This window comes from Protobothrops mucrosquamatus, unplaced genomic scaffold (genome assembly GCF_001527695.2).
Source record: "Protobothrops mucrosquamatus isolate PMUCROS unplaced genomic scaffold, P.Mucros_1.0 scaffold74, whole genome shotgun sequence".
Taxonomy (NCBI): Eukaryota; Metazoa; Chordata; class Lepidosauria; order Squamata; family Viperidae; genus Protobothrops; species Protobothrops mucrosquamatus.
This window is the reverse complement of record NW_015386451.1, coordinates 410,714-437,213: the sequence shown is the minus strand read 5'-3', so window position 1 is coordinate 437,213 and position 26,500 is coordinate 410,714. Positions and strand designations below refer to the sequence as shown.

Below are 26,500 nucleotides of genomic sequence, written 5' to 3'. Positions count from 1 at the left end.
AATGGTGCATAACCGCTGTGGGGTTGGTATCTACGGAGTTTCTGCCTGTTCAACTATGCGGCCCTCCCAAAACTTCAAGTGAGCCGATGCTAGTGACCGGGTCGCCCATGGAGGCTTCCAGTCTGGGTGGCAGGGGACAAGCAGCGGGTCCTCACTGCTCAGGGACCGAGGAGGCAAACCCTGCTCAGGATCCAGGCAGGAGGAAGGCCGGCCCAGAAAGTGGGCATCGGCGTAGATCCAGGCAGCGAAGGCCCCGGTTGCCCGGGCCAAGGTGGGGGTGAGTGGGGAGGGGGCTGGTCCCTCTGAGAAAGCTAGCCCTGAGCTGCTCGGGAAGAGCCGAGAGGAGACCCTGCCCAGACCTTTGCAGAACAGGGGAAGGATTGCCAGACATAAAGACCTGCTCGCTTTTTCATGGGGCGCTGTCAACAGAATTACCCGATTTTAATAAAAGCATTTCGCTGACTACCAATAAAGGAGAATATTTATAACCCAGGGTTGAAATGAGGCCTCCTCGCTGCTCCCTGAACTTGGTGGGTTTCTGGCAGACGTCTCATTACCCAACTAGGTAACATCAGTGCCACGTCGTCGCGTATATCTCAGGGGTTGCCATAAAGAAGAGGGAGTCAAGCTATTTTCCAAAGCGCCTGGAGGCAGGACAAGAAGCAACGGGTGGAAACTAATCAAAGAGAAGCAATCTAGAACTAAGGAGAAACTTCCTGATAGTTAGAACAATTAACCAGTGGAACAGCCTGCCTCCAGAAGCGGTGAATGCTCCAACACTGGAAGTTTTTAAGAAGAGACTGGTCAGCCATTTGTCCGAAATGGTATAGGGTTTCCTGCCTGAGCAGGGGGTTGGACTAGATGACCTTCAAGGTCCCTTCCAACTTTACTATTATTATTATTATTATTATTATTATCTTCATCACTAGTCTCGCACTTGCCTAGCTCGGGTAATGCACCAGAGTCTGCCAGAAAACCACCAAGCTCCGGGGCGCGCCCTTTCGCTAAGCGTCGGCATCCCAACTGCGGCACCGGGGGCTCCTCGCCCGGCCCTGGCCAGAGGCGCTCCGGGCCCCGACCTCCCCTGGGGCACCTTCAGGGAGGAGGCAGGGGGAGCGCAGGACGCATCTTCGGCCCCGCAGCCGACAGAGCTTCCGGCGCCCGGTCGTTCACAGGTGCGGCCGGGCCGGCCTCCCTTCGCCCACAGAGACCCCGCCGCGGCCTCACGGGGCGGCGGGCCGGGAGCGGACTTGCCCCGCCCCGCCTTGCCTTGCCTCCCCCCTACGCGCAGCGTCGATCCGGAGGGAGCCGGTCAGGGAAGCTCCGCCCCGAAGTGGCCGGGGAGAGCCGGAGCCGGAGACGCTCCCGGGCCGGACCGCGCAGCAAGCAGCCTAGCGGGTCTCCTCCCGCCTCACCAGCCGCCCGTAAGTGGCCCCGCGCTCGCTCGCTCGCTCGCTCGCTCGCCCACCCCCCCCCGAAGGACGTGCAAGGCAGCCGGGGGGCGGCGGGGCTTGGAGCCCCTCCCGGGCCCGCCCGCTTCCCTTTTGGAGCGAGGCCCGACGCCCTCCCCTCCCCTCCCCTCCCCGCCGCTTGCACGCCCGGCTCCGCAGAGCCTCCGCCGCCATGAGGGGCTGGGGACAGAAGCTGGAGCTGTTGACAGGTAGCGCGCCTCGTGGGCGGCTCGGGGAGGGGAGGGGCGGCCGTTGCGCCCCGCAACCTCTAGCGAAACCCGGCCGGGCCGGCGAAGGCTCGCTCGCCCGCCCGCCCTGCCCTGCCCTGCCCTGCCCTGCCCGCTCGGGGTGCCGGGGGGCTTCGGCCGCGGGGCCGCGAGCCCTGCCGGGTCGGAGCGCGTCCTTCTCGGCGCAGGAGTCGCTCCAGCCCCCCCGCCGCAACCGGCCGTCGCCCAGGGCAGCGAGCGCCGGAGTCGGCGACTGCGGGTGATATAAAGCCTCCGCCCGTCCCCGCAGCGGCGCTTCAAGCCCTGCTTGGCGGCCCCAGGGGCCGCCCTGGAGGGCCTCCGGAGACTCGGGAAGGCGGTCTGGCCGCGGGCAGGTGGTTCCCCGACCGGGCGCGTCCCGGAGGGCGATGCCTCCTGTTTCGGGAGCTGGAGGGGGGAACGGTCCTGTGGAACATCTGGGGCTGGGCTGGGAAGGCTCCCGATGCCCAGGATGCGGGAGTCGCTGTGCCAGGTTGATGGGCCTGTATGAAAGAAATTGATGAAACAAACTGCTGCTTCAGATTTCCTTGGCAGGAAGTCTTAGGGCCTGCTTAATGCCAGGATTGAAAGGATCCAGTGCCGCATGATCTGCATGGAGCCACTGGCAGGCGTTGCCGGGGGGAGGGGCTGCTCACCGAATCCCCCCTTGGAAATCTCTCTTTTATTTGTTTGCTCCTCCAGTAACCTTCCTCTTCCTCTTCCTCTTCCTCGTCTTCGCTCTGAGTGCTTTGGGGGAGAGAAGGGTGCAAACAGAGAAGCAGAAACCAGATTTTCTCAAGCGGTGGTGGCTGGAACCTCGCTTGGTGCAAGGATGGCAGCAAAGTCGCTGGCCTGGAGCTTTCCTTTCCTCCAGTTATTCCTCTGCATGAGCTAGTCTCTCTGCCAAATTCTCTTTGGGGAGAGAAAAGGAGGAAAGAGAGGGGGCAGCTCCGCCCTTCAACTGCACAGGGTTAGTGCTGATGTACTGACATTGCTCATGGGAAGAGGCAGCCTTTTAAGAAGAGGCTAGACAGTCACCTGTCTGAGATGGTATAGGTTCTCCTGCTTGAGCAGGGGGCTGGACTAGAAGATCTCCAAGGTCCCTCCCAGCTCTATTCTATTCCCCAGAACGATTCTCTCATCTCCCTGATGTCAGTGGGTGACCGCCTCAGATCAGGCTTTGTCTTGAATAAAACAGCCACCCAGAGGGAGAGGAGCAGGGCAGGGTGAACTTGGCAGGGGGCAGAGGTGAGGGAAGCACCTGAAGGCCAGGACTGTGCAGAGACCAGCGATGGGGGCTCCTGTCCTGGAGGCCATTTGCGGGCCAGATATTCTTCTGATTCTAGGCAGCTTATGGCATATGAGAGAAAACTAATAAAGCCATAGGATCCATCCCTTAAATCAATAAATAATAAACACCTTGATTGAAAGTTGGACAGTAGTCCACAACTAGCTAAAGCAAGTGGGAAAGAGCTGTTTCCACTCTTTCCAAACCATCAGCGTGGGGGTAGTGGACATAATCTCAGGTGCCAACTGTTCCAGAGGCAGGAGAGCTCTCGCCAAAAAAGTCCCAGCCCTCCAGGGTGAGGGACTCATTTGACTGTCTACAGATTCTGCCTGAAGAAGACAGTCCCAAAGAAAGGTTACTAGGCCCGACCCCTTGGATGGTGTTTTTTTTTTCTGCAGCTATTCCATCTCCTCCCTCAAAGCATTTCTCATGGTATGAAAATGAAAGTTAGAGGAGAATTAAAGAACAGAAAATTGCAAATCACCCTCAACAGATTTATGTGAGAGATGAGGCTGCATTCTCCAAAGTGCCTGAAGGCAGGACAAGAAGCAACAAATGGAAATTAATCAAGGAGAGAAGCAACCGAGAACTGAGGAGAAATTTCCTGACAGAACAATTAGCCAGTGGAACAGCTTGCCTCTGGAAATTGTGGGTGCTCCATCACTGGAGGTTTTTAAGAAGAGATTGGACAGCCACTTGTTTGGAATGGTACAGGGTCTCCTGCTTCAGAAAGGGTTGGACTAGAAGACCTCCAGAGTCCCTTCCAACTCTGTTACAGGAAGCCTCATTTCTCAGCTCCTTCGGGGACTAAATTTCATCCCAAAGTTAACCATTGTACAGAGAGTGGCAGAGGAGCAGCTGTAAAGCAACACAATCTGATGGGTTGTTGACTAGAAATCTTGGACATCACCAGTATGAAGTAAAGTGTGACTAAATGCAAAAAATGATGCAAAATAGTCACTGAATAGATGCCAGCCACATCCTGTGGCTTTTTGAGACACCCCCCCCCGAAACTGAGAAATGGCTCTGTTGCCCTGCCCAGCAATGCTCTTCAGGAATGGGGTCTAGGCCTTTGGCTTCAGTCCCCTCCTGCAGAGGGGAGGCAGGCGGGCAGTGCTCTGCCTTTTGTCTCAACCTCAGATTTTAAGTACTTTCTGACAGATTTCTGTCCCTTCCAGGTTTTGCTTATTGTTTCACCCTCTCAAGACAAATTCAACAGTTTTGGAAATTCTCACTATTCTAAAATTAATTTTGCTGGTTTCTGAGAATAATGTAATCACACGGTCATTTTGAGCTCATGTTAACATTAGAAAGGTGTGTTGTGTGGCAGGTTTGCAGCCCACCAACTTTGAATAAAGCCTCCTTGGCCCAGTCAGAGTCCCTGGTTGTTGCCAGCGGTTGCCCTCTCAGTAACAGGAGACAGGAACTATTTTGGGAGATACTCCTTCATTCCTCAGGACCTGCAACCAGAGCTTCTCTTTCACCGCTTGTTGTTTGGCCAAGGACTCACATTTTTTCGGGAGGGGGAGTCCTCTTTTGGCTGGGTGTGCAGAGCTGGGGGAGCAGCCAACCTCAGGGGGCTTTTCAGGGTCTTCTGCCCCATCCCTATGGCCCCATGCAACCCAAGCTTTTAACCCTGGTTAAACCAAAGTGCACATGGGCAAACCACAGCCCTCCCTCCTCAAACCTGGGCAGGTTTCCAGGGGGCTTTAACCCTTTGCCCTGCCCCCCACCCCAGTTGCTGATGTGAATATGACCAGGCACATAGTGCTTTGCAGTCTTGACTAGGAGGGCCAGCTATCAAAGTAGGACAGACAGACATTCCAGGATTGGGGCAAACTACTGACTAATGTAGGTTTGTTTCATTGCCCAGGATTGTTGCTCCAGGAAGTGACCATGGCTAGCCTACACGAGCAGCGATTTACAGAGGAGAAGCCTCTGCTCCGTGGACAAGATGCTGAAATGGTGAGTCCTTCGTGTCTCCCCTGGAGTTCTGATTCTGCTGAGCTCGGAGGCAGGGCCTTCGGCTCTGTGAGAGTCTGCCTGGAGCTGGTGATAAGGGCACAGAACGGCAAGCTGGGATTCAGGCGGGCCTGGGCAATCTGCTCTTTGCCATCATTTTGGATCCTGGCAAGAGCCACTTGTGTGTTCCAGCAGCATGGAGAACTCAGCTCCCTCCCTGGGAGGTATGCAAGTCGTGGAAAAAAGGGAGGATTGTAATGCTGCTTCCCAGGCTGTGTTCCTCCCCAGTAGATTCAGCTGGTTTGTTTCCTGGCAGAAGGGTGGTGGGAGCAAACTAAGAGGAAACAGACCCTGAGGACAAGAGAAAGAAAAGAGCAAATGCAAAGAAACATCCAGAGAAAGAGCAGCTGACCTCATAGGCCACATCCCAGCCTGGGCTCCCATATCCTGCTTGGCCCTGAAAGCCCCAGGAAAGACGCCCTTTCCCTGGGATCTCTTCCAACTTCCCAGTCCAGCATACAATCCCAGCATTTCCACATATTAACCTGGCTGGATTCTGCTTCGCTTTTCCCAGGATGAGCCAAAATTCCATTGGACACCTATATTTATAATATGGGTGGGCCCCAAGTTGGCAACGGAGGTTACTAGATGAGTCTCTTTGCAGGACCCCACCCCCAGTGCTTTTCTGGCCGTGGGATCCATGGGAATCAGAAGAGTTGCAAGTGTTTGATTTTATGTCTTTCCTTCCAGGAGAATTCAGACACTTTCCTGCCTGCAGTGGACATTGACTGGAAGGTAAGGTTGCAGGGTGCCCATTTTGCCTGCCTTACTCAGGAAAGGATGGGGGAGTTGCCACTTTGGCAGGACCAAAGTTTCAGAAGTGGCAGAATGCCAACAAAAAAGAATCACTTGGGGTCCCATTCTAGGTGGGTTTATTTCTTGTACCCAAGAAGGTCGGAGTGCTGCCCAGGCCCCTAGCAGGTGGATCTCAGGCCGTAGGATATTGGCTAGAAATGTACATTTCATTTAGTGAATGAGGGCCTAAATAGAAATTGCAGCTTGCATAGAGTAGTGTGAGCAAAGTCGGAGTAAGACTGAGCTGTGGTGTACTTGTGGCACACTGGCTAAATGTGCCCAAACTGACCGGCATCATCTTTGCTGTCAGCAGGGATGGTGGCAGATGGCATGGCACGCCTAAGGCTGGTAGCTGGTTGATGTTTTGTTTGACATTTAAAATGCATTATTCAAAAACCTAAACTGAGCAACTCTACAAGGGCATCAGAAGCCGATGTCTGGTGCTGCCCGTGGCCTTTGGAAGGCTGCAGTTGGATGTGTGACAAGTGAAAGGCACAAATGGCATGAATGGGAAGCATGAAAGGGAAGGGCAAAGCAGCCGCTGGCTTTCTGTAAGTAAAAGGCTTGTTCATGCACCCCCCTTACGTCTTTCCTCCCCGTCCTTGAGATGGGAAGAAATGGGGTCAATACAGAAGCCTCCCAGCCTGCCTTCGCAAGGCAAGTGGGGTGCAGAACCCTTGCAGAAATGGTGACTTTCAAGCCATGACTGGTTCTCCTCTTTCTCAGAGGAAAGCAGGAGCTGGTGAAACCCAAGAAGGGGCTGAAAGAAGAATTTCAAGGCAGGGCTGAAGACAATCAGAAATAAAGAGATGTACAGGAACAAGAAAGGGGAGGGGGAATAAAAAGAGGAGTGGGGCTTCCTTCCCCTCCCTCCTTTTCTGCTTTTGCATTCTGCTTTTATCCAGCAGCCACATTGTTTTCTTTGGCAAAGGGGATACCAGCACAAGGGATGAAGTGGCTTATCTTGGTGAAATGAGGATGGCGGTGATTCCTTGGAAGTGGGAAAGTCAGGGAAGAGAACCATAGAAAGGGACTGGTAGAGGTTGCAGGAGTCCAGTCTGTCTTGTTTGGAACATCCTTAGCCTGGCCAACCAAGGAAGCGTGGCCAGTAATTAGGAATGGTGGCGCCTATAGTCCAAAATATCTCAGCTAGGCCAAGTTGCTGCAACAGCCAAGGGCTGGAACGAAGCGAGCTGGCGAGGGGAGAATTGATCCTCACCAGTTCTGATGGAAGAGAGCGCGGAGCCCCCTGGTGGCCACAGGCTAGCGTGGTGTGGCCGGCCGGTGGGACCAGCCCGGCTTCAGCACCAAGGACAGCGGGCGCCCGCCTCCGTTCCCCCCCCCCCGCACTTGCCTGGGCGGCGGCGGGGGGAGGGGGTGCGTCAAATTGGCGTCTTCAAACAGAATCTGCCACATTTGGCGGGTTGTTTTTTTTTTCATTTTAAAATTAGACTATCAGCTTCCCACAATGGTGATAAGTTGAAGATGTAACCATGGAGTCCTAGAAGTCCCCTGCAAATTGCTTAGATGGTTACATTTTTTGTTTTCCTTTGCCAATTATAGAAAATTAGCATCTGGGCCTCATTTAATAAGGCTCTTTAATGGGCTGATAGAATCTGACCTCCTTATAGAGTTGTGGCCAAAGGGGCACTTGAGAGTCAGCACAGAGAAGGAGGTAACCTCCAGTCTTGAAAGGGAGGTGGAGGGGGCCTTGGGCTGGTCGCTGGCTCTTAGCTTGTTCAACTCACAGGCAGGTTGTAAGGATGAGCTTCTTGATTAGGTTAGAAACGTCACAAATAATTCATATTCTTGATTCACAGACAAGTTTAGGACAGCATTTGATATTTTGGGGGAGGTGCTGGGAAGTATTCATTTTGTTGGCTCAGATTCGGGTTCTAGTCCACCAAGGCACCCAGATAATTTTCACAACCACTGTACAATCTCCCTAGTCCTATTGCTTCCCTTTGGCTTTTACTAATCAAATGTAGATATTTACATTTGCTTCTGCTGCAATTAATCTTGCTGGTTTTTGTCCTCCAGCTTATCAAGATGGTCCTGTCCTCTCTGACTTTGCAATTTTTGTGTCACCTGGAAATGTGATAATCACGCTTCCTAACTCCTAATCCAATTAATTGATAAGTAGGTTGAACAGCACCAGGGCCTAGAACAGAACACTTTGCTCTACCTTGATGCAGAGCCAGTAAGGTCAATTCAAAGCATAGGATTGATTAATGGTTACAGTTATGGGATCAGAAAACCAAATGCCTAAATTTTACAAATGGCTACTTTCACAGAACACACAAGCTAGTACACTGGATTTTAGCTTAAAACTCACATAAGCCTAGTGGTTAATTTCAGTATGCTGTGAACTCAGAATTTAGGGTTAATTTAGTAAACCATGAATCAATGAGTCACACAAACACACCCAATAGTGAATGTACAAATAGTGTGATACAATAATGGATATGAATGATGGCATAGTTCAATCTGTAGATTTTCAAGAATTATCTTTAGACTCTTTACATGTCTAACGTATGCTTCCCAGAGTCCCTTTCTTGTGAGATAGACAGCTACATAAATATGAAAAAGGGAGGGAGGGAGACAGAAAATGCTCCAAGATACCAACAAAGAAATATAATTGGATCTTGTCTCCTCAAGCAAACGTAATGTGACTTTGTTGGATTAGATGATTTGGGGCTGTAATTGATTTGACCTGGCAGATTGGAGCCTGAGCAGGAGTTGGTGTCTTGGATGGGTGCAGGGTTCTTCCAAGAGTGGAGGAAAGTCAGAAGCAGACGGTCTTCTGGCATTGAAACCTAGGCAGTGAACAAATTTCTGTAAATTAGGGATTTTATAAAGCAAATAAACTTTAGTAACAGCTTTCTTGGGAATTTGCTCTTGGTAAGGAAAATCCTGAATAGCATGTTACACATTAATGGATTTTGAAATAATAACTGCTGACTTAAAGATCTTAAAAAAATCTTAAGTAGTGTAAGATCCAGAGCAGGAAGGAGAAGCTGCACTAAAAAGAGGCCCAGCAAATAGGGACGGGTGGAGGATTTTGGCAGACTCCCCCCCCCCGGGGAGCAATGCCAGGTGACCTCGGACCTCAGAAGAGGAAGCCAGCTGTAGCACCCCTCCCAGGAGCAGGGGACAAAGGAGGGCTGACCCCCCCCCCCAACGCCAGATGGCGTCGCGACTGCCTGCAGGAGCCAAGGAAGGGAAGGGGTCGGCAGCGTCAAAACAGGCAGGAGGCACCTGCTGGACCCTAATTCTGCCAGCAGCCTCCCTTCACGGACCCCAGAGGTGCTTCTGCCCAGAATCCCGCTCCCCTCGCCCCTTTCTCCCGCTCGGCTTCTACTGGCGTCGGGGGTCTCGAGGCCGCTTCGCCGGTCCTGGGGAGGCCAGACGCGGGGCGAGATGGGGCGTCGGGGCTGCCTCTTCTCGCCCTTTTCTTCCTTCGGGGCCGCCGAGCGACCCTTTGCTCTTAAGGCCGGCCTAGAAGACTTCTTGGGCGCTGCCCCGGTCAGGAGCCCCCGCCTCGGGAGTGGCGGGCGCTCGGCCAGCGGAGGGGCGGGGGGGAGGGAGGGAGGAGCGCGGCTGAGCCTTAAAGACGCCCGGCGAGGCCAGCCCACTGCAGAGCTGCACAGCGCGGCTGCAGAGAAGCGGGTCCGCGCGCGGAGAGCCGGAGAGGGACGCGGCGCCGCTTCGCCCCCGGAGTCCCCGAGATGCCGGAGTGCTGGGATGGGGTAGGTGCCCCGAAGCGGCCGGTCGCCGGGCAGGGCGCTGGGCTGCCCTGGGTAGCGGCCTTGCCCTGATAAGCCTCCGCGCTCCTCTCCTCCGTTCTCGGCCAGCCCTCGGGAGCAGCTTTCCGACGCCCGCCGTGCCCGCTCCAGGCGGGGCTTCCCGCGCAGCTTGGCGGGGCCCCGGTTCCGTCGGAGGTGCCGGCAGCCTCGCCTCGCCTCGCCTCGCGGGCCCCCCAACGTGGCTCCGCCCGCTGCGGTTCCCCGGTTGCCGCGGGAGGGAAGGGCGGCCTACGGGCCTTCTGGGCAAGGGGAGCTTGGCCGCTGGCCGCTGGGAGGGGGGAGGCTTCCCAGGGACCGCGCCATCCGCCCGCGCTGGAGACGAGGCTGGGCGGCTGGGACGACGCGCGTCGGCAGCAGTTGCAGGCGGTGGCTTCGCCGTGAGCCGGGCGAGACCTTGCCGGTGTCCTTGAAGTCCTCAGTGAGGCAGAAAACGGCGTCAGCCACGGGGCCTGGGAGCAGTTTGGCCTGAATCATTCCGAGACCGAAGGCTGAGAGATGTTATTAAACGTTTTGCTGCAAATGCAAAAGTGAAGATTTTGAACGTGGCTTGCTGTCTGGCAGCTGCAGGCAGAGTCCGAATATCCACGAGTCCCTGCCGGCAGCCGGCCTTTTGGATGCTGCCAACTGCCAGCTTTGTGCTCATGATTGGACAGCTAGCACCTTCTCTGCCCCCCCACCCCTCCGCTGGTCAGCCCTGCTTAGTCAGCCTGACGCCCTGAGCATGTTTCAGTCCATCTAGAGAGACATGGTCCCCTCTGCAGGAAGGTGCTGCTTTTTCTGCCCCTGGCAAGCTGGCTTTGGGTTTCTTTGGCTGCTCCCTGTGGGAGAGGAGACCCCTCCATCATCCAATAGCCGTACTTCATTGTGGCCGGGGTGGGGTGGGGTGAGTGCTGGTTGGCTGGTGGGAGCAGAGGGTGCTGGAAGAGGGCTCAGAGCCCCTCTGCAGGAAAGGAGACTCAGAACCAGGAATGAAGGGCAACAGTCTGTGCCACTGTGCCTTTACCAGCAGGCAAACTAAGCCCTGGGAATCTTTAACATCTTTCACAATCTGGGTTGCTTACTTTCGCTGGAACTGCTGACAATGCAGTTATATTTATGTTTATAATATGTAGAAATGCAGCTACTGCATTTGCAGAAGAAGCTTGTCTTTTCCTGTGGCTGAGTAGGTTGCAACCACTTGGCATATCTGGTTTGTTCATGGTTCAATGTATGTTGTGACGGTTCAATCTATGTGTACTCTGCAACCAGGAAAATCCGGTTGTGTGAATGCCGTTATGGAGAATAAGGTTCTGCAGAGCCATAATTCCTGATCCAAGGAGTGGGGATGGGGGGTGGGGGTGGAATATAAATGCTTGGCTATTTTGCTGTAGCAATGCCCAAGGGACTCTGACTGGGGGGACGTAGGGCAAAATAGTAAAAAGCTCAATATCTTTGGCATGCAGAAAAAAGGCAAAGCAGTTTGCAGGTAGATCTAATAGTTGTGCAGGCAACTGCTCAAATCTGGCAAGATTTCTGTGCAAGTACCAGTAAAAAAATTCCTCTGAAAGAACTTCTTGTGTCCTTCTTGGTTCCTTGAGCCCGACATTGCGGGAAACCCTGCAGGGGAGACGACACAGTGTGCAAAGAGCCTGGTTTGTGTAAGTGGGACTCCTGGGCAGAGGAGAACTATGGCAGCTGGAGCGAAGAATGCAGCCCTCTCAAAGGGTCAGGCCTGCCGTGGCTCCCCCTGTGCCTCCCTCCTTGGAGGACTCAGCTTAGAGAAGGGGGCAGCAAAGCACCCCGGCTCTCTTCGGCCAGGCCAACCTCGCACTGCCGTCTCTCCTCTCTCCCCCAGGAGCATGACATCGAGACACCCTACGGACTGCTGCACGTTGTCCTTCGGGGATCTGCCCGAGGAAACCGCCCTGCCCTCCTGACTTACCATGATGTGGGGCTCAATCGTAAGTGGGTCACTTTTCATTCTGGTTGGGGAGGGAGGGTCAGACCCCTGTTTTCTCTTAACCTGGCTCTGTTGTGCCTGACTTGCAAACTGGCTGTTTGTGCTTGGCTACCAGAAGGACATGGGATCAACGTGGTCAGTGACAAGGCTGCCATTTCATTGATATTTGCTGATGTGTCAAGTTTTTCAATGCCATTGGGCTTAGTTCTGATGGCATAACCTAGTGTGCAGACCCATTAGTTTTGGTTCATTTTGATTCACAGCATACTGTGAATCCAGAAAATGTATTAATTCTGATGTGTGAACATAGCAAAAACAAAAACAAAAAACCCTGTCCTTTTTGGCCTTAGCCTGGGCCTGTTCTGCAGAGGAGAAGGTAAATGCTGAAGATGCTGAAAGGGAGTTGTTTTGCCTAATCTTAGTTCAGGAAATCATTAAAACATTGGCTATGTTTCCATAAATTGACTAACAAGACTTGCAAACACCCCAATCCCTGAAAACTAAACAAGCCTACCTGCAAGCTTAGCCAGGCCACCGTCCCCATAGCCTAGTAAGAAGGAAGCTGTGTGGACAGGGAGGAACAGGAAGGCTGAAGCTGAAGGTCCAGAGGCAGCCAGTGGTGTTTCTTCATCCTTCTTTCTTAGAGCATGGAGGCAGTGTGCCAGATGCTGATCATTCCTGCGTATCCAAATGGGCACACTAGTGACGCAGCCATAGGAAATCTGGAATTTCCCCATGGAGTGAAAAGACAGTGAGGCTTCGGATGTGCCTCTTGGATCACTGGTAGTGGAAAGTAGCAACCTAGAAGTGAGGAACTGATAGCAAGTTGGGTCTCTTGGATTCACATTTAGATCATTGAAATAAAGGTCTTCTGGCAGACGGAAACTTAAGAGAGCTTTAAGCTAAATCCTTTTGTTTAAGAGAGACAAGATGGATCCCATTACATTATTTTGCAACTGCTGAATTCTCAAATTCTTACCAAAAGTAAGTGGTTAATCTTTGGTAATTAAGAAAAGCAATTATTAGGAAGTTTCACAGGTGTCCCATGAATAACTCATGTTGGACAAAAGTTTCTCCCTTTTAAAATGAAATTAATTAGTCTGGCAAATTGTGAGAATGCTGTGAATTTGGCATAGCCTGTTTCTTGCTATCATTTTTTGAATTGTCACAGTCCTATAAGGTTGATTCCTGATCTGCCAATGAACAAGAAGGGAGAGTTTAAAAAGGCAGGTCTTCTCAAGAACATGTTCCTGCTGGCAGACATGGGAAGACCCTAATTGTCTTCAGGAATTAAGTCACGCAGAACAGGGGGAGCTGCAGCCCTGAGGCATGGTGTACACAATGGGCCTCTCATGCATTTACTGCACTCAAAAATAGAGGTCTGTGATGGGGAGGCCTTTTAGAAGATCCACCCCTTGCCCCCTCCAGTGAATGCAAGTTGGACCATTCCACTGACTGCCCCCTCAACCCGGTGGCAGCAGACCAGTTCATTTGGGATTTATTGGGGGAGCCCCACCATATCTTCAGGGGGCAATGGATGACTGAGCTGGGTAGGAGGAAGAGATGAGCGGCGTGGATTCCACCAGTTGCTGCTTGAAAGCTGTCTGGCTTGTCACCTGTTTGGTGTTGAAGGTGGTGTTTACCTTGGAAGTGGGCCGAGGGGAAGGCGAAATGGGCTGACAGTCTGGCCCAGCACTAGGGTCAAAGGAGCCGTAGGCACCAGCCTCTTTGAAGATTTCTCCCCAGAATCCACTCACTTCCTCCCCAAGACAGAGAGGCTAGCTGCCACTTTCCTTGGCTAGATCACCTGTTTTTTCTGGCTTGTAGAGTCAAGGGTGAAGCTTGTGGAGGTTTCCTAGATCCTTGTGTCTTGAAGCTCAGGAAATCCTGCCCAACTGGGCTGGCATGTTGGGAAGAAGAGAAGAAGGAAAGAAGAAGGGGGGGAGAGGAGGAGAAGGAATGGCCCATGCTGTTTGTTTTAAACCTGTGTGGTATATTCTGTATCAATGCTAAGTTTACCCATTCAAAAATACTTTGAAATTGCTTGACCAATTAATTGAGTAGGAGTGTATGAAGGGGCTCTTTTGCAGGAACCGTCTAACTCTCTTCTTTTTCTGCCCGGGCTTATATCAGTCCTTTTCCACGTGGGAGACCTGTGCAGACAAGGACAGGTAATGGGAGAGATGCCAGCCAGTCAAAGCTCCTTCAGGCTGAGTGGCCATTCTTTGGCTGGGGCGGGATCTCCATTGAACGGAGTGGATTGGCTGGCTTGCCAGATTCTCTCCACTTGCCCTGAGGAGGTTGCCAATGGTTGCCTGGCCTCCCTGCAGGAAGCACCGGAATGGGCTGAATCCACCAACAGGACGGGCTTGAGTCATCTTGGAAGAGATTGTAGCTGAATTGTAAATGGTTAGAAAAGACATTAGTAAAGAATCATAATCTTTGTTCCACTTTCATTCTGCGTGGAACCCAAAAGTGCTTTTTTCAAAAGGTAGCTGGACTTCCTTTGTTTTGCTTCAAGACCTTTCGTTTCTCATCCAAGAAGCTTCTTCACTTCTGACATCTGACTGAAGAAGCTTCTGGGATGAGAAGCAAAGCACCTTCAAGCAAAACAAAGGAAGTCCAGCTGCCTTTTGAAACAAGCACCTTTGGGACAACCATCACCTGGAAGACTGAGAAGCTCCATAGAAATTCTGTATGGAAAGCAGCAGCAGTTTCAGCAGTCCTAAAAAGCTTTAGTGTTGGAGTAACAAGAAACATACTTGGACCAAGAATTCTGGGCTCAAGACAGGGAACGAGGCCTCGGTTGCCTCTGGCATAAAAGGGGGGGGGGGCTCTCCTGCCCTGCCTGGAAGAGGAAGAGGAGTCAGCGCTTTGAGTTCATTGTCGAAGGTGTATCATTTGATTTTCTTTCCATTTCTTGCAGACAAGCTCTGCTTCAACACTCTCTTCAACTCTGAAGAAATGCTAGAGATCATGAAGCACTTTGTGGTGTGCCATGTGGATGCGCCCGGGCAGCAGACTGGGGCTTCCCAGTTTCCCCAGGGGTAAGCATCTTACAGGGGTAAGCTGTACCCTCTTAGATGGCAAGGTGTGTGATTGTGTCCCTGATGGTTTCTTGCCAGGCCTGTTCTGGATCCTAGATCTGCCTCAGAGTCCCTGTTATGTGGCTCTCAGAGAGGACTCAAATGAAGGCCACAAGTGCTCCCTTGGGTGGGTCTCCTTAGTCACGGTGGGGTGTGTGCGTGTGTGTGTGTGAGTCCAGGAGCCCTAAGTGATGGTAGGTTAATCTTTATCACAAACTGCTACTGTGACTTTGAAGCTGATGGTATACACATCATGTAAAAAAAAAATGACAAAGGGATGAATTAACCTGTGAGTTAATCCAGGCAAATGTGAATTTTGTTGGGGATAGATCCAAAATGGCACCTCTAGGGAGCGCAAGAATCCCACTCCTTTGGAGCTGCCCCAGTTGGGAATCCCAGGCTGACTGGGAGGAGCAGCTTCCCACAGAAGGGAGGGCGGGGCTTGGTCTGGCCCCTGTTTTTTTTCCTGGAAGATCCTCCCACACCAAGATAAGATGGGCACTGGCTGAGAATCCTGACGGTGGTTGCTGAAATGTCCTGAAAACTTTACATCATATTGCGATGGAATGCCTCTCAGAAGGTTCTCTGGATCCCTGCATGAAATACATCACCTCGAGGGCAGTGCTGTCCAATGGCTAAACGATCTAGATAACTGGGCATAGGTTTAGCCGCTCCTATAACTGCTTATACGTAATTTAATTCTATTCATAATTTTATTTATCACCCATATTGTATGTTTTTGAAATAATTCATTGCTTTGATGTTTTATCTTTTGGTGCATATTTTATATGTTGTTTTTGTGAATTTTTATGTATTAATGCTGTATTCTTATGCCATATGAAATATAAATATAAATATGCAGTGGATAGATAGATAGATAGATAGATAGATAGATAGATAGATAGATAGATAGATAGATAGATAGATAGATAGATAAGATTAGATTGAAAAGATTGAAAAGATTGAATCTCTCTGCACTTCTTGCTTGCCCTGTTTCCATAGGTATCAGTACCCGTCCATGGACCAGTTAGCTGCCATGTTGCCCAGTGTGGTCCAACATTTTGGGTGAGCATGGGGTGTCATCAAGTTGTTTGGGGGCTCACATTGCCATGGTAGAATGGCCTTTATGGTGTGGTACAGGAAGGAGAGCCTTTTTCACTGTCTTGTCAGTCCTGCCTCCTGGCGGTTACATGGACAGGGGTACTCCTGCAGTTTTCTTGGCACGTTCTTGGAAGTGGACTGCCATTGCCTCCTGCCTAGGGCTAAGAGAGAGTGATTCGCCCAGGATCATCCAGCTAATTTTGTGCTTGAGGTAGGACCAGAACTCACCATCTCCTGGTGCCTTTGAGCATCAGACAAAACTGGCATTTTGCTCTCAGCTGAAATGTGCTACTTAATTGGGGTTTCCTGCTTTGGTGGTGGCTGACAGGACTTCTTTCCAAAATGCAGAGTTTGGCCCTTTTGAGCAAGTGATGAAACAGTTGAAGAGCCTTGCTTGAAAATATTTAGGAACAAGAGCATGAAACCAGGAGGGGGCAACCAGCTGGTATTTAATAAAGCTTCAGTTGGGGGCCCAGTGGTTGAAGGTTTTAGGCTGATCAGAGCTCACATCATACCCTGTCCCAGCATAACTTCACTGGATGATTTCAAAAGTGGTCCTTTTCCTGCTTAGCCTAACAAAATTATTATGGAGAGACTATGTTTTGGAACTTCTTAAAAAGTAATCCAGGTAGTCTTTGTTTAACAACCATTTGTATACGATCATTTGGAATCATTCATACTGTAGGCCAATCTGGATGACCCCAATTCTAGTTGGCTATAAACTGAGCCTTGGGAACTGGCAGGAGTGAGGCGAGGAAGGACACCAAGAATTCTCTGACACTTCCCTTTTCATAGGTTCAAGTATGTGATTGGAATTGGAGTCGGAGCAGGTGCCTATGTCCTTACCAAATTTGCCGTAAGTGCTCAGCTTGGTCCGTGTGCAAGATGGGGGAATCCGGGAGGGAGGGAGGGAGGGAGGAGCCTGCATGCATTCTGAGAAGGAACCCTCTCTCTTGGCATCTTCTAGAGTAGAACTCATATAGCCCAATCCGGTGGACATTTATTTAGCTGTCAAGGTTCTGGCTAAAAAACCCAATGAAGTAAACTCACCAGAGGCATTGCGATCACTTATTAAGCATAGCATACCAGCAGGGTAGAAAGAATACCAGCTCTGGCAATATGGCAGGAAAAAGATAATTAAAAGAGTAAAACTTTCCTTCCCATTGTCCAATTAGTCTTTGAACGGTTATGAGAAGAAAGTCTCTGTTTGCCAAAACATCTCTTCAGTGGCCTTGATAGAAACCATCTGTGCATTCCAAAACTCCCCCCCCCCCCACTAATGGTTGCAAGCTAGAAGCAGCATGGCAATTCCAATGCACGAGGTCTTCATAGCTTGACACTTTTTGGCTTTTATCAGGCCCTGGACTTATTCACCTGAAAGCCAGAAATATGTGCTTTGCCTTCCATGAACAACCCCTTGAAAATGATGTCAGACAAGGAATTCTTGAAAGTTGCCAAGACCTATTCAGCTCTACCACCATGCCCGTATCCATAGAAAAAGAGGTTGGGCTGAGATTATCATTAGGGTCGAGATTGGCCACTACATCCAGTGCCTGCAACCAGCCAATTGCAGCTCACGCTAAACTGGAGCCAGCCCAGCCAGTGGATGCCACCACTGGCCCAGCAGATGTTCAGTTATCCCAATGGGCCATTTCCCTGATGATGTGTTTGCTTAGTGTTTCTTCCCCACTATGCACCAAGTATTTTATTGCTGATTCTGTCTTTTTTGTAGCTTTTTTATTTGAGCTTATTTTGTAAGCTCCCTAGAGTACTTCCTCTCCCTTATGGGCAGCTCTGGGACCATCGTGTGGCCCCATATTTCCTCTCTCCCTTCTCCTGCAAGAGTGTGGCCACTTCTGTGTTTGATTTCCTTTGGCTTGACCCTTTCCCCCCCCCCCCAAAAAAAATATTTCCTTTTTCCATTGCATCATCCTTCCCCAAGTCTGGGGGATGGGGTCGCTGCTGAACTGAAGCCCTTGCTATTGTGATGGTGTCAGGAGGTTCTTCAGAGATCTCTGGGATCACATTTTTCAAAGTGCATAACTGCCAGGAAGCTCTTTTGGAAGTCTTCTCAAATAACAAGCAAAGCTTCTTTAATATTCTAACTTTGAATAAGGACTAGGACTTTGCAATGTTTTTGAAAAGGGGTTTTGCAAAGCCTGTAACTATGGAAGGAGTCCTGTCCTTAAGGGGTAAGACAACTGCAATTTTTGCAAGGCTCCTGCAGCTGCTTCGAGGGCTGTCTCCATTGCTCAGATACCTGTATGTGTGTGTGACACAAAGCCTTTCTTGTGGAGAAGTAGGAAAAACTGAAACAGAGACAGCTAGAAAATGCTTCCAAAGCCTGCAGAGAGAGCTTCAGATGAAAGACTTTGCTTTTCACAACATCTGTTTCAAATGCTTTGCACAACCCTAATTTTGCACATTATCCAAATATAGCCTCTAGAACTGCTTATGCATGCTGTGTGAATGCAACTTGCAGGATTTTTTTCCATATTCCTTTGTCTTTGGATGCTTGCAAATCTGTTAGCCAGAATAAACTCTGTATCTGTTTTGCTGCAGCTGATCTTCCCAGATCTGGTGGAAGGCCTCGTTCTGATCAATATTGACCCAAATGGCAAAGGCTGGATTGACTGGGCTGCCAGCAAGGTAGGCTTCCAGGGTGGGTTGGGCAGAATTTTTCCAGGCTGAACAGATGGCTCTATGAGAAGGGCTGAAGAGCACAGATCTCCTGAGGGCAGGGGTGTAGAACATCTGGAGAAGTTGCACATATGCCAGAGATCAGGTTGGGCAAAGAATAAAAATAGAAAAATATAATAGAAATAGAAATAGAATAGCTTTTTTGGCCAAATGTGATTAGATACACATGGAATTTGTCTCCAGTGTACATAAAGCAACATAATAGTAGTAGTAGTAGTAGTAGTAGTAGTAGTAGTAGTAGTAGTAGTAGTAATGATAATGATAGTGATAGTGATAGTGATAGTGATAGTGATGGTGATGGTGATGGTGATGATACTAATAAGGAGTAGTAGAGAAGATGGGAAGGATAATAATACACACATGGGAAAATAAACTTAGACATAAGAGAGCACTATGAGAATTAGGTGTTCAGCAGAGTGATGGCATGAGGGAAGAAACTGTCCCGGTGTCTAGTTGTTTTGGCATGCAGACACCATATAGTGGTGTCCCAAGGGAAAAAGTTGAAACAGCTTATGTCTTGGATGTGAGGTGTTTGTAGTTATTTTCTCAGACCTCCTTCTGACCTCAGTGGAAGGCAGGCTGATTGCAATTGTTTTTTTCTACAGGTCTAACTATCCCTTGAAATCTGTACCTGTCCTGTTTAGTTGCTGAATCAAACCAGACAATTATAGAAGTACAAATGACAGATTCAATAATTCCTCTGTAAAATTGCATCAACAGCTCTTTGGACAGTCTGAACTTCCTAAGTTCATGCAGGAAGAACATTCTTTGTTGTGCTTTTTAAATAATAGTTCTAATATTAGGTGTCCATTTCAAATCCTGGGAGATTATAGAACTCAAAAACTTGAAAGACTCTACTGGTGATACTGTGCTGTTGAATATAGTAAGAGGTGGTAGACTAGCAGGGCTTCTCCTAAAATCCACATAGGAGGAATGGAACCTCTTTGTACACACGCAGCTGAACTTGACACTCAAAGGCTGGATCTTGGCACACAAGGGGGCTCTGGCCCTTGAGCCTTCATCTGAAAGCTACTCAGACAATGGCTTTGCTCTGGGTCTAGGAAAGCGATGCTGTGTCCCTTGACATCTCTCTCTCTCTTTCAGCTCTCTGGCCTGACCAGCACATTATCTGACATGGTGCTGTCTCACCTATTCAGCCAGGTAAGACAAAGCAATGGCAGATGAGAATGTTTACAGGCCTCTTGGGTCCTTCCTGCATGGCAGGGAATCCCTTCCCCTCTTAGGGGTGGCTACTCGAAACCCTGACAGCCCTCACAGGATGGTTGTAGAAGCTGCTTTAAAAGGCTTATTCACACATGCAAAGGTGGTAATGGGAACACCAAGTTGTTTCGCCAACGGTTTTCCCTGACATCCCATGCCACAGAAAGGGGTTGTTCTAACACTGGAAATTGGGCCAGGGGGTGGCTGGCAGGCATTGTGGGATCCATGATCACATCTCATCTGAATAGTTGGGTTGCATTTCATGCTGAGAAGGAGGAGGTGCCACCTTCAATGCAGGTAGATCTCTGAACTTCTAGTGGGCAGATAAAACCTCTAGCCAAAAGCATCTGTACCAAGCTTGTCTGTTACTGGCAGTGCAAAAGCCCCTTGCTATGTCCAGCACATCCCCCCCCCCCAGGCAAGTTCTCCCTCCTTCATAATCAGCCAGCAATCAGCTACTGCCTTAGTGAGGTCTGACTTGGCAGAAGTGTAGAGAGCCTTGGCCCCTAAGTGTGGGCTGGGCTGGGGGGGGGAGTTGTCTACCACTTCCAAGAGCAGGCCTGGGCTTCAGGGCTGTTTGCCAGGCCTGCCTTTGCCTGTCATCTCCACGCCCACAGGAGGAGTTGGCCAATAACATGGAGCTGGTGCAGAGCTATCGCCAGCAAATTGCCAGCACGGTGAACCAGTTCAACCTGCAGCTCTTCTGGAGTATGTACAACAGGTAAAGCAGCCCTTCCCTCAAGCTGCCTATGACCCAGAGCCCCTTTGGACTGCAGCAGAGCCCGTTCTGAAAATCAGTGGGGAAAAGGGGGCTCTAATTTCCACCTCATGGCAGTCGCTTTCTTCATGGCATTGTGCCCTCATCCTGTGTGCGGAAACCAGAACTAGCAAGCTTGGCTGCTGTGCCCCTCAGCAAGTTAAGCTTGTGCACCAGGTCCAAATCAGGTTCCTGTCATCTGGAAAGTTTGTGTTTCTCCCCATTTCAAAGATTACACATAGGCGGTTTGTGACAGATCTGTTTTGGCAGTGGGGGCCCTTGGCGGGCAGAGGGGCCCAAGATAATCTTGGAACCTGAGATGGCAACACTAAGGGGAGGGGGCTTTTCTGTGGTGGCACCCTGAATTTGTGGGAGGTTGCCTCTGACACTGCCGTACAGTGAACTCTCTTATTTTTAAAAATGTTTCTGCTACACACTTTATCTCCCTTCTTCTCTTAATCAGTTGCTCTCACTGCTTGTAAACCTGCATTTTTCTAAAAGAAATTGCTGAGCTGTGTTCCTTGGAGTATTAGTTTGCTTGGGCTTTTGAGTCATTCTATAGCCAAAGTCTCAGGATGAATGGTTAAACCAGAATAAACCAGTGAAATAACTGAAAAACCGTCAGCAAAGAGGACAGGCAGTTGTAATACCACATTAGAACTGGGGTGGACCGCATAAACTTGGGTAAAAAGACAGCTCCATTAAAAAGTGAGGCTGGGTCTGCACTGAAAGGAGGTTCCTCTTGGGAAGAGGAACTGGGCCTTGGAAGCTCCCAGTTGCCAAGGGAGCCCAGATTGGCTCTGTCAAAAGCCAGGCAAAGACCTTGCCTCAGCATCCTCCTGAACGGCTCTCTGAAATCACTCTTTCTCTCAGCCGCAGAGATCTGGAGATTAACCGCCCCGGTAGTGCACCCAATGCAAAGACGCTCCGGTAAGTCCCGGCAGGACAGCGGGACGGTGGTGGCCAGGAGGGAGGCTGTTCTGCTGACTGCATTTCTCCCCTTGGGTTCGCAGCTGCCCGGTGATGCTGGTGGTGGGCGACAATGCCCCTGCAGAAGATGGTGTGGTGAGTGGAGTTGTCAACCCAGCCGGGCTGAAGGGCTGCCTGCTCGTGGCTGCGAGCTCGCTTGAACCTTTTGATCTTTGCAAGGCCCAGAGAGGAAGAGAGCCATTTCTCGGCCGCAGCCACCAGAAGGGCAACTGGTAGCAAATGCTGCCATTATGCCCAGAGTGCATCTGGTGTGCTGTGTTCTGTTTTGACTTCCTTGGAATAGTTTTGGCCCCCAACTTCCCCTCTGGTGACCTCCAGATGGGGTGGGCTCAAATTATGGCTACTGGGATCGCTGCATCTGAAGTGCACTGCCAAGAAATGGTGGCCTGGCTCACTTGAATCCATCTGAGAAAGGCTGCAGAAGGCCTGGAGCAGCTGCTCCTCCTTTCTTGGGTGACTTCCCGGCAAGTGACTGGCAGCTGCCTCAAACTTGCACTTCCGTGGTTGTTCCCAAGGAGTCCAAAACAACCCAACCTTTTAGGGGTAGGGGTGGAAGTTCCATCAGGCTTACTGTTGGAACAGAGCAGAATAGATGTTGAATGGGCACAGTCCCTGTTTTTATATAAAGTTGGCCGCCATATCCAGCTTGTGAGAATTCATATTTAGGAATCCTGTCACCAGTTGCTTCCTTTTGCTTAAGAAGATGCATGTATAGCCTTCAGACTGTAGGGTTCCCTGGGATTTAACTGAAGGGGGGAGGTCCTGCTCTTTTATGGGCGCCTGCCAGGAGAAAGAGCTTAGGCCACGCCTGGTGTTAGCGGGAGCTTTGCTCTTTGCAGGTTGAATGCAACTCCAGGCTGGACCCAACCACCACCACTTTCCTGAAGGTGAGTTGGCAGACCATCGCATTCCAGCCCTTACCAGGGGGTCCTGGATGTTCTCCTCCCCTCTGATGGTAGCAGTGATCCTCTGCTCAGTTGCCGAGTTCTCATGCATCCTCCCTGCGGGATCTTACAAATCCAGCTTGCAGTGTGATCTTTTTCCTCACAACCTCAATCCAAGCAAAGGCATGGGGAGGGTTGCACACCGAAGACACACTTAGGCATGCCAAATTTGAAGGAACGTGCCTGTTGGCCCCTGTGCACACAGTGCAAAGAGTGGGTTTTGTTAGCGCTGTGGCACAGATGTAAAGCACTAAGGTCCCTCCTTCCACTAACTGTTCCTGACTGGCACCTCATCCCACTTACCTGAATGCAGAAGCGGAGTTCTTTGCTCCAGAATTGTGTCCATATTGCCTGGACAAGTTTCCAGCTGTTGTCTTGAGCATCCGTGTGTGAGGTACAGGACAAACACCTTCCCTTTCATCCAAAACGCCTTCCACTCTTGGACCACCGAGGAAGGAAGAAAGGGAGGGCAGCTGTACACTCCTGCTTCTTTTAAATAAATGTGTACAGGGGGAGGGGAAATGTTGCTGGACTACAGCCCCTAGCATCCTTTGCCCGAAGCTGCTTAGGCTTGGAGTTTTTAGCCCCATCCAGAGAGTCCATAAGGAGGAATGAATAGACAGAGGGCTTTTCATGTAGGGCCTCTATAACCTTTGGCGCCCTCCGCTGGGGCTTGGAGACCAATTCCAACTTTCCAGACCTTAGTCCCCCCCCCCCAATAATTTTGATAGGGGCAGAAAATCATCATGTCTGAAGCTCCTTTCCATCAGCGCAAGCGTCCACATCCAAGCGCCTCCCTAAGGCAGCCACCCGTAGGGCCAGGGCAGGCAGGGCCAGTCTGGGGGTGGGCTGGGGGGACGTCGAGCGCAGGAGGAGCCTGCCCAGACACAACCTGTGCTTTCCTCTTAGATGGCCGATTCCGGAGGGCTTCCCCAAGTGACTCAGGTAAGCTCTCCTGCTTACAGTAGCCTGCCTGTAGAGGAGCCTGGAGCTGGGTCAGAACCAAGCCCGCCTCCCCCTGGTCTGGTTTCCTGGTGGGCCAGGCAGGTCCCCTGGGAAGTGGGCTATGGCTCCTTGGTCAGAGGCTTTTCTGAGTTCTCAACTTTTCTGAGTTCAGAAAAAGCTCTATTGAGTTTGAACATTTCATGGTTTTTTTTCCTTCCCTCTTTGGTTTTGATGGAGAATTTGTACCATTGGTGGTGGAAATCAAATAGAATTTAAATTCACAAACTGGATTTGAATATGAAACGTCCCAAAAGTTTATTTAACAGAATAACAAAGTTGGAAGCGACCTTGGAGGTCTTCTAGTCCTCCTCCCTGCACAAGGAGACTCTATACAAATGGCTGTCCTTTGTTTTCTTACCAGCCTGGGAAACTGACTGAGGCGTTCAAGTACTTCCTGCAAGGAATGGGCTATGGTGAGGCCGCCTGGGCTTTGGGTCAGCATGTGGGAAGGGAAGCCGCTGGCCTGGCTGGAGAGGGGCTCACGGCTGGCCCCAAAACAGGCCAAGACCTGTTGAATCAGAGCTGTGGCCTTGGGTACCACCCTCCATTTGCCCGAATTGCATGGAGCAACAGCAGCCCCTACAGCTGGGCTTGCTTTCTCTTGTGGGTCCAGCTTGGAGGGTGTTTAGTCTCCAAGACCTGCTTTGAAGGGACAGGAAATGGGGCCAAATACCACTCTCCTCTTTCAAGCAGACCCCCAAAATGGGCGACCTTCCTCCAGAGGCTGGGTCGCCTGGCCCTGCTCAGTTGCTCCATCAGCTGAGCAAGGAGGAGCATTGGTCCCTGTGCCCACAGCAGCCACATTGGGACGAACTGGGGAGGTTGAGGTAACAGGAGCCAAATGGCCCCTCCCACCTCTATCCATGCTGGAATGCTGAAACAAAGCAGAGATGCCCTCTCCCCCCCCCTCCCCCCATGGGGCTTGGCCTCCTATCCAGCTTTTTTGAAAGGGTGTCAGGAGTCCCAGTTTCCAGCAGCTCCCTTTCCCAAGGAGGGCAGGCTTCTTTGGTGGGGACCACCTTCTGCCAGGCACCTTGCGCATGTCTGCTGACCACTGGGAAATAAGAGAGCAGGCCAACCTGGGCATCCAGATGCACAACGCCCAGAGCGCCTAAAGCGTTTCCTTGGTTCAGCCTGAGCTCTTGACTGCCCCTTGTCCAGTGGCCCAATTTGGCCAGGGCTCAACCACATCTTGAAGGTGCCTGTCCTCTCACCCCTTCTCCAGAGTTGTCTCGCCTTTTGCCTCCTGTTCAACCCTCCACCTTTTTTTTCAGTGGCGTACCTGAAGGACCGGCGACTGAGTGGAGGATCAGGTACGGGCAGCCCTACAGGATCTGCTCCCTTCTTGCTTGCTGCATATGCCCCCTCCTCTGCCACACACTGCCTGCAAGTGGACCGTGTCCTAGCCGCTGTGGCTTCTGCACGGGACCTGCTCTGGGGGTTCCCTAACAGTTCCCACAAAGATGGCCAAGTCAAGAGGGGAGGCATCCAAGGGACCCCATTTCCAATCCGATAAGCAACAGCTCTCCAGGGGTTGATGGACAATAATTTTGCAGGGCTGTTGGCTGGGAATAAACAGAGGGGAGTACAGGGCCCCTTGTCCTCTGTGGAGAGGCTGATGTTCCTCTCCATTTTGCTGCCATGAAGAGGCATGGGGGACACCCTATGGCCCCTCCTTAGTGCCTGGAGTGAGATGAGTCACAGAGGGCCCCATTCGGTTCCAGATATTGGAAAATTTCTGTCAGTTGGGGCCCTGCATCCCAAGTCATCGGCTGCCACCCTTTGGGGAGAAGCAGCCTGGTGCTCTTCCTCTTGGCAGCCAAAGCCAGCCTGGCCAACGGCAAGGAACTCAGCCCCCCAGCCCTTATGAGTGCTCAAAAGTCCAGCTCAGGTTGTAGGGCCAGAGCTTGCCAGAAAGGCTCACCTTCCAAAACAGGCAAGTGGACGGATGCTGGGATCCATATTGAGGGTCTAGGACAGGGGTGCTGACTCAGGAATTCTGGGAGTTGAAGTCCATGAGTCATAAAAGAGCCAAGGTTGCCTACCCCTGGTCTAGGACAACTCACCACCGCTGGCTCGCCCCGGCCAGCTCAATCCAGCCACCTTGCCTGACTTGCTGTGGGACAATTTCTTTTATTAGTTACATCAATCTAATGTAATGGGAGAATGCTGGAGGGGAACCTCCTCCTCTGTAGCTTGGACTGAGGGAAAAAAAATGGGGAGGCTGAGGAAGAGGAGGTTCCTCTCGCCTCTGGCATTCTCCTGTGATGAGTTGTCCTGCGGTGAGTTGCCCTGTGGCAAGTCGGCTGGGGTGAGCTGGCTGTAGCAAATTGTCCCATTCCACCATTCTGAGCGAAATCCCGGCATGCTCCAAACAAGGCAGGGCAGAATGCCACTTCCCTAGGCTGTTCTCAAGTGCCTGAGTTAATCTCTGCCCAGCTGCCTCAGTGACCCTTGTTCTGCCTCTCTGCAGTGCCCTCGGCCAGCATGACGCGCCTGGCCCGCTCACGCACAGCCTCCCTCACCAGTGCCAGTTCGGTGGATGGCAGCCGTCCCAGAGCCTGCACCCACTCCGAAAGCAGCGAAGCTATGGGCCAGATCAACCACACCATGGAGGTGTCCTGCTGAGAGTCCCCGATGCCTTCCCTTGGCCACCATCTTTGTTCGGGGAGCTGTGGCCATCCACCATTGCATCACTCGCCAGCCACTGTTTTTGCTGCTTCTCGTGGCTTCCATTTCCTTGTCTGCCCATCTCTCCCAATTCCATTACAAAGTTAAAGCAGGAAGCAGCAGCTTTCAATCCAAGCCTGCCTTCCTGTTTGTTAGAGATGCCATTTTAGAGTAGCCGTGTTCCCTTGCTCCAATCTGTCCTTCACAAGCAGCCCACGTTGGTTCCTTGTAGCAACAGAACTGGCCCTCGCCTGTCTCCCAGAGCCTGGAGGTAAGCAGGGCACAGCTTGGGATTGGCCAGCCTGAGGCATTTCCCACTGGGCTCCAGTGGTGGACGTTGGAGCTTCTGTTTGGGGTGCCCAGCATTTATCCCCAGCAAGTCTTCGCTCCTGGCCATTTGTGGGGATGGGAAGATCTGTAACTCTTGTGCCTGGAGAAGTTGATCTGTAACTCAAGTGCTGAGCCAGCTGCAGTTCCAGC

General features: G+C 51.2%; 1 protein-coding gene across 4 annotated transcripts; it reads left to right on the top strand.

Annotated features, from left to right (window-relative positions):
* Positions 1 to 1,623: 1,623 nt before the first annotated feature.
* NDRG4 (NDRG family member 4) lies at positions 1,624 to 25,978 on the top strand. 4 transcript variants are annotated; one of them, XM_015812194.1, is made up of 16 exons: positions 1,624 to 1,660; positions 4,858 to 4,949; positions 5,697 to 5,741; positions 11,442 to 11,547; positions 14,473 to 14,593; positions 15,635 to 15,697; positions 16,529 to 16,589; positions 18,296 to 18,382; positions 19,538 to 19,594; positions 20,272 to 20,375; positions 21,285 to 21,341; positions 21,425 to 21,476; positions 22,241 to 22,288; positions 23,255 to 23,290; positions 23,712 to 23,763; positions 25,824 to 25,978. In XM_015812194.1, exons 1-16 carry the CDS (start codon positions 1,624 to 1,626, stop codon positions 25,976 to 25,978), a joined length of 1,173 nt encoding a protein of 390 aa, XP_015667680.1. The 4 variants fall into 4 exon arrangements, with proteins under 4 accessions (XP_015667680.1, XP_029139222.1, XP_015667681.1 ...); XM_029283389.1 differs by lacking the exons at positions 1,624 to 1,660; positions 4,858 to 4,949; positions 5,697 to 5,741 and adding exons at positions 9,530 to 9,550; positions 12,861 to 12,880; positions 12,953 to 12,979 and having other exon boundaries at positions 11,442 to 11,551; positions 14,470 to 14,593; XM_015812195.1 differs by lacking the exons at positions 1,624 to 1,660; positions 4,858 to 4,949; positions 5,697 to 5,741 and adding exons at positions 9,530 to 9,550; positions 24,625 to 24,663.
* Positions 25,979 to 26,500: the final 522 nt, after the last annotated feature.

What these genes read in the sequence shown, in the direction of transcription:
- NDRG4 (XM_015812194.1), top strand. Translation starts at nt 1,624, where the DNA reads ATGAGGGGCTGGGGACAGAAGCTGGAGCTGTTGACAG. An exon ending in CCATGATGTGGGGCTCAATC is followed by an intron (nt 11,548 to 14,472) that starts GTAAGTGGGTCA and finishes CATTTCTTGCAG; the next exon opens with ACAAGCTCTGCTTCAACACT. An exon ending in CCTGCAAGGAATGGGCTATG is followed by an intron (nt 23,764 to 25,823) that starts GTGAGGCCGCCT and finishes GCCTCTCTGCAG; the next exon opens with TGCCCTCGGCCAGCATGACG.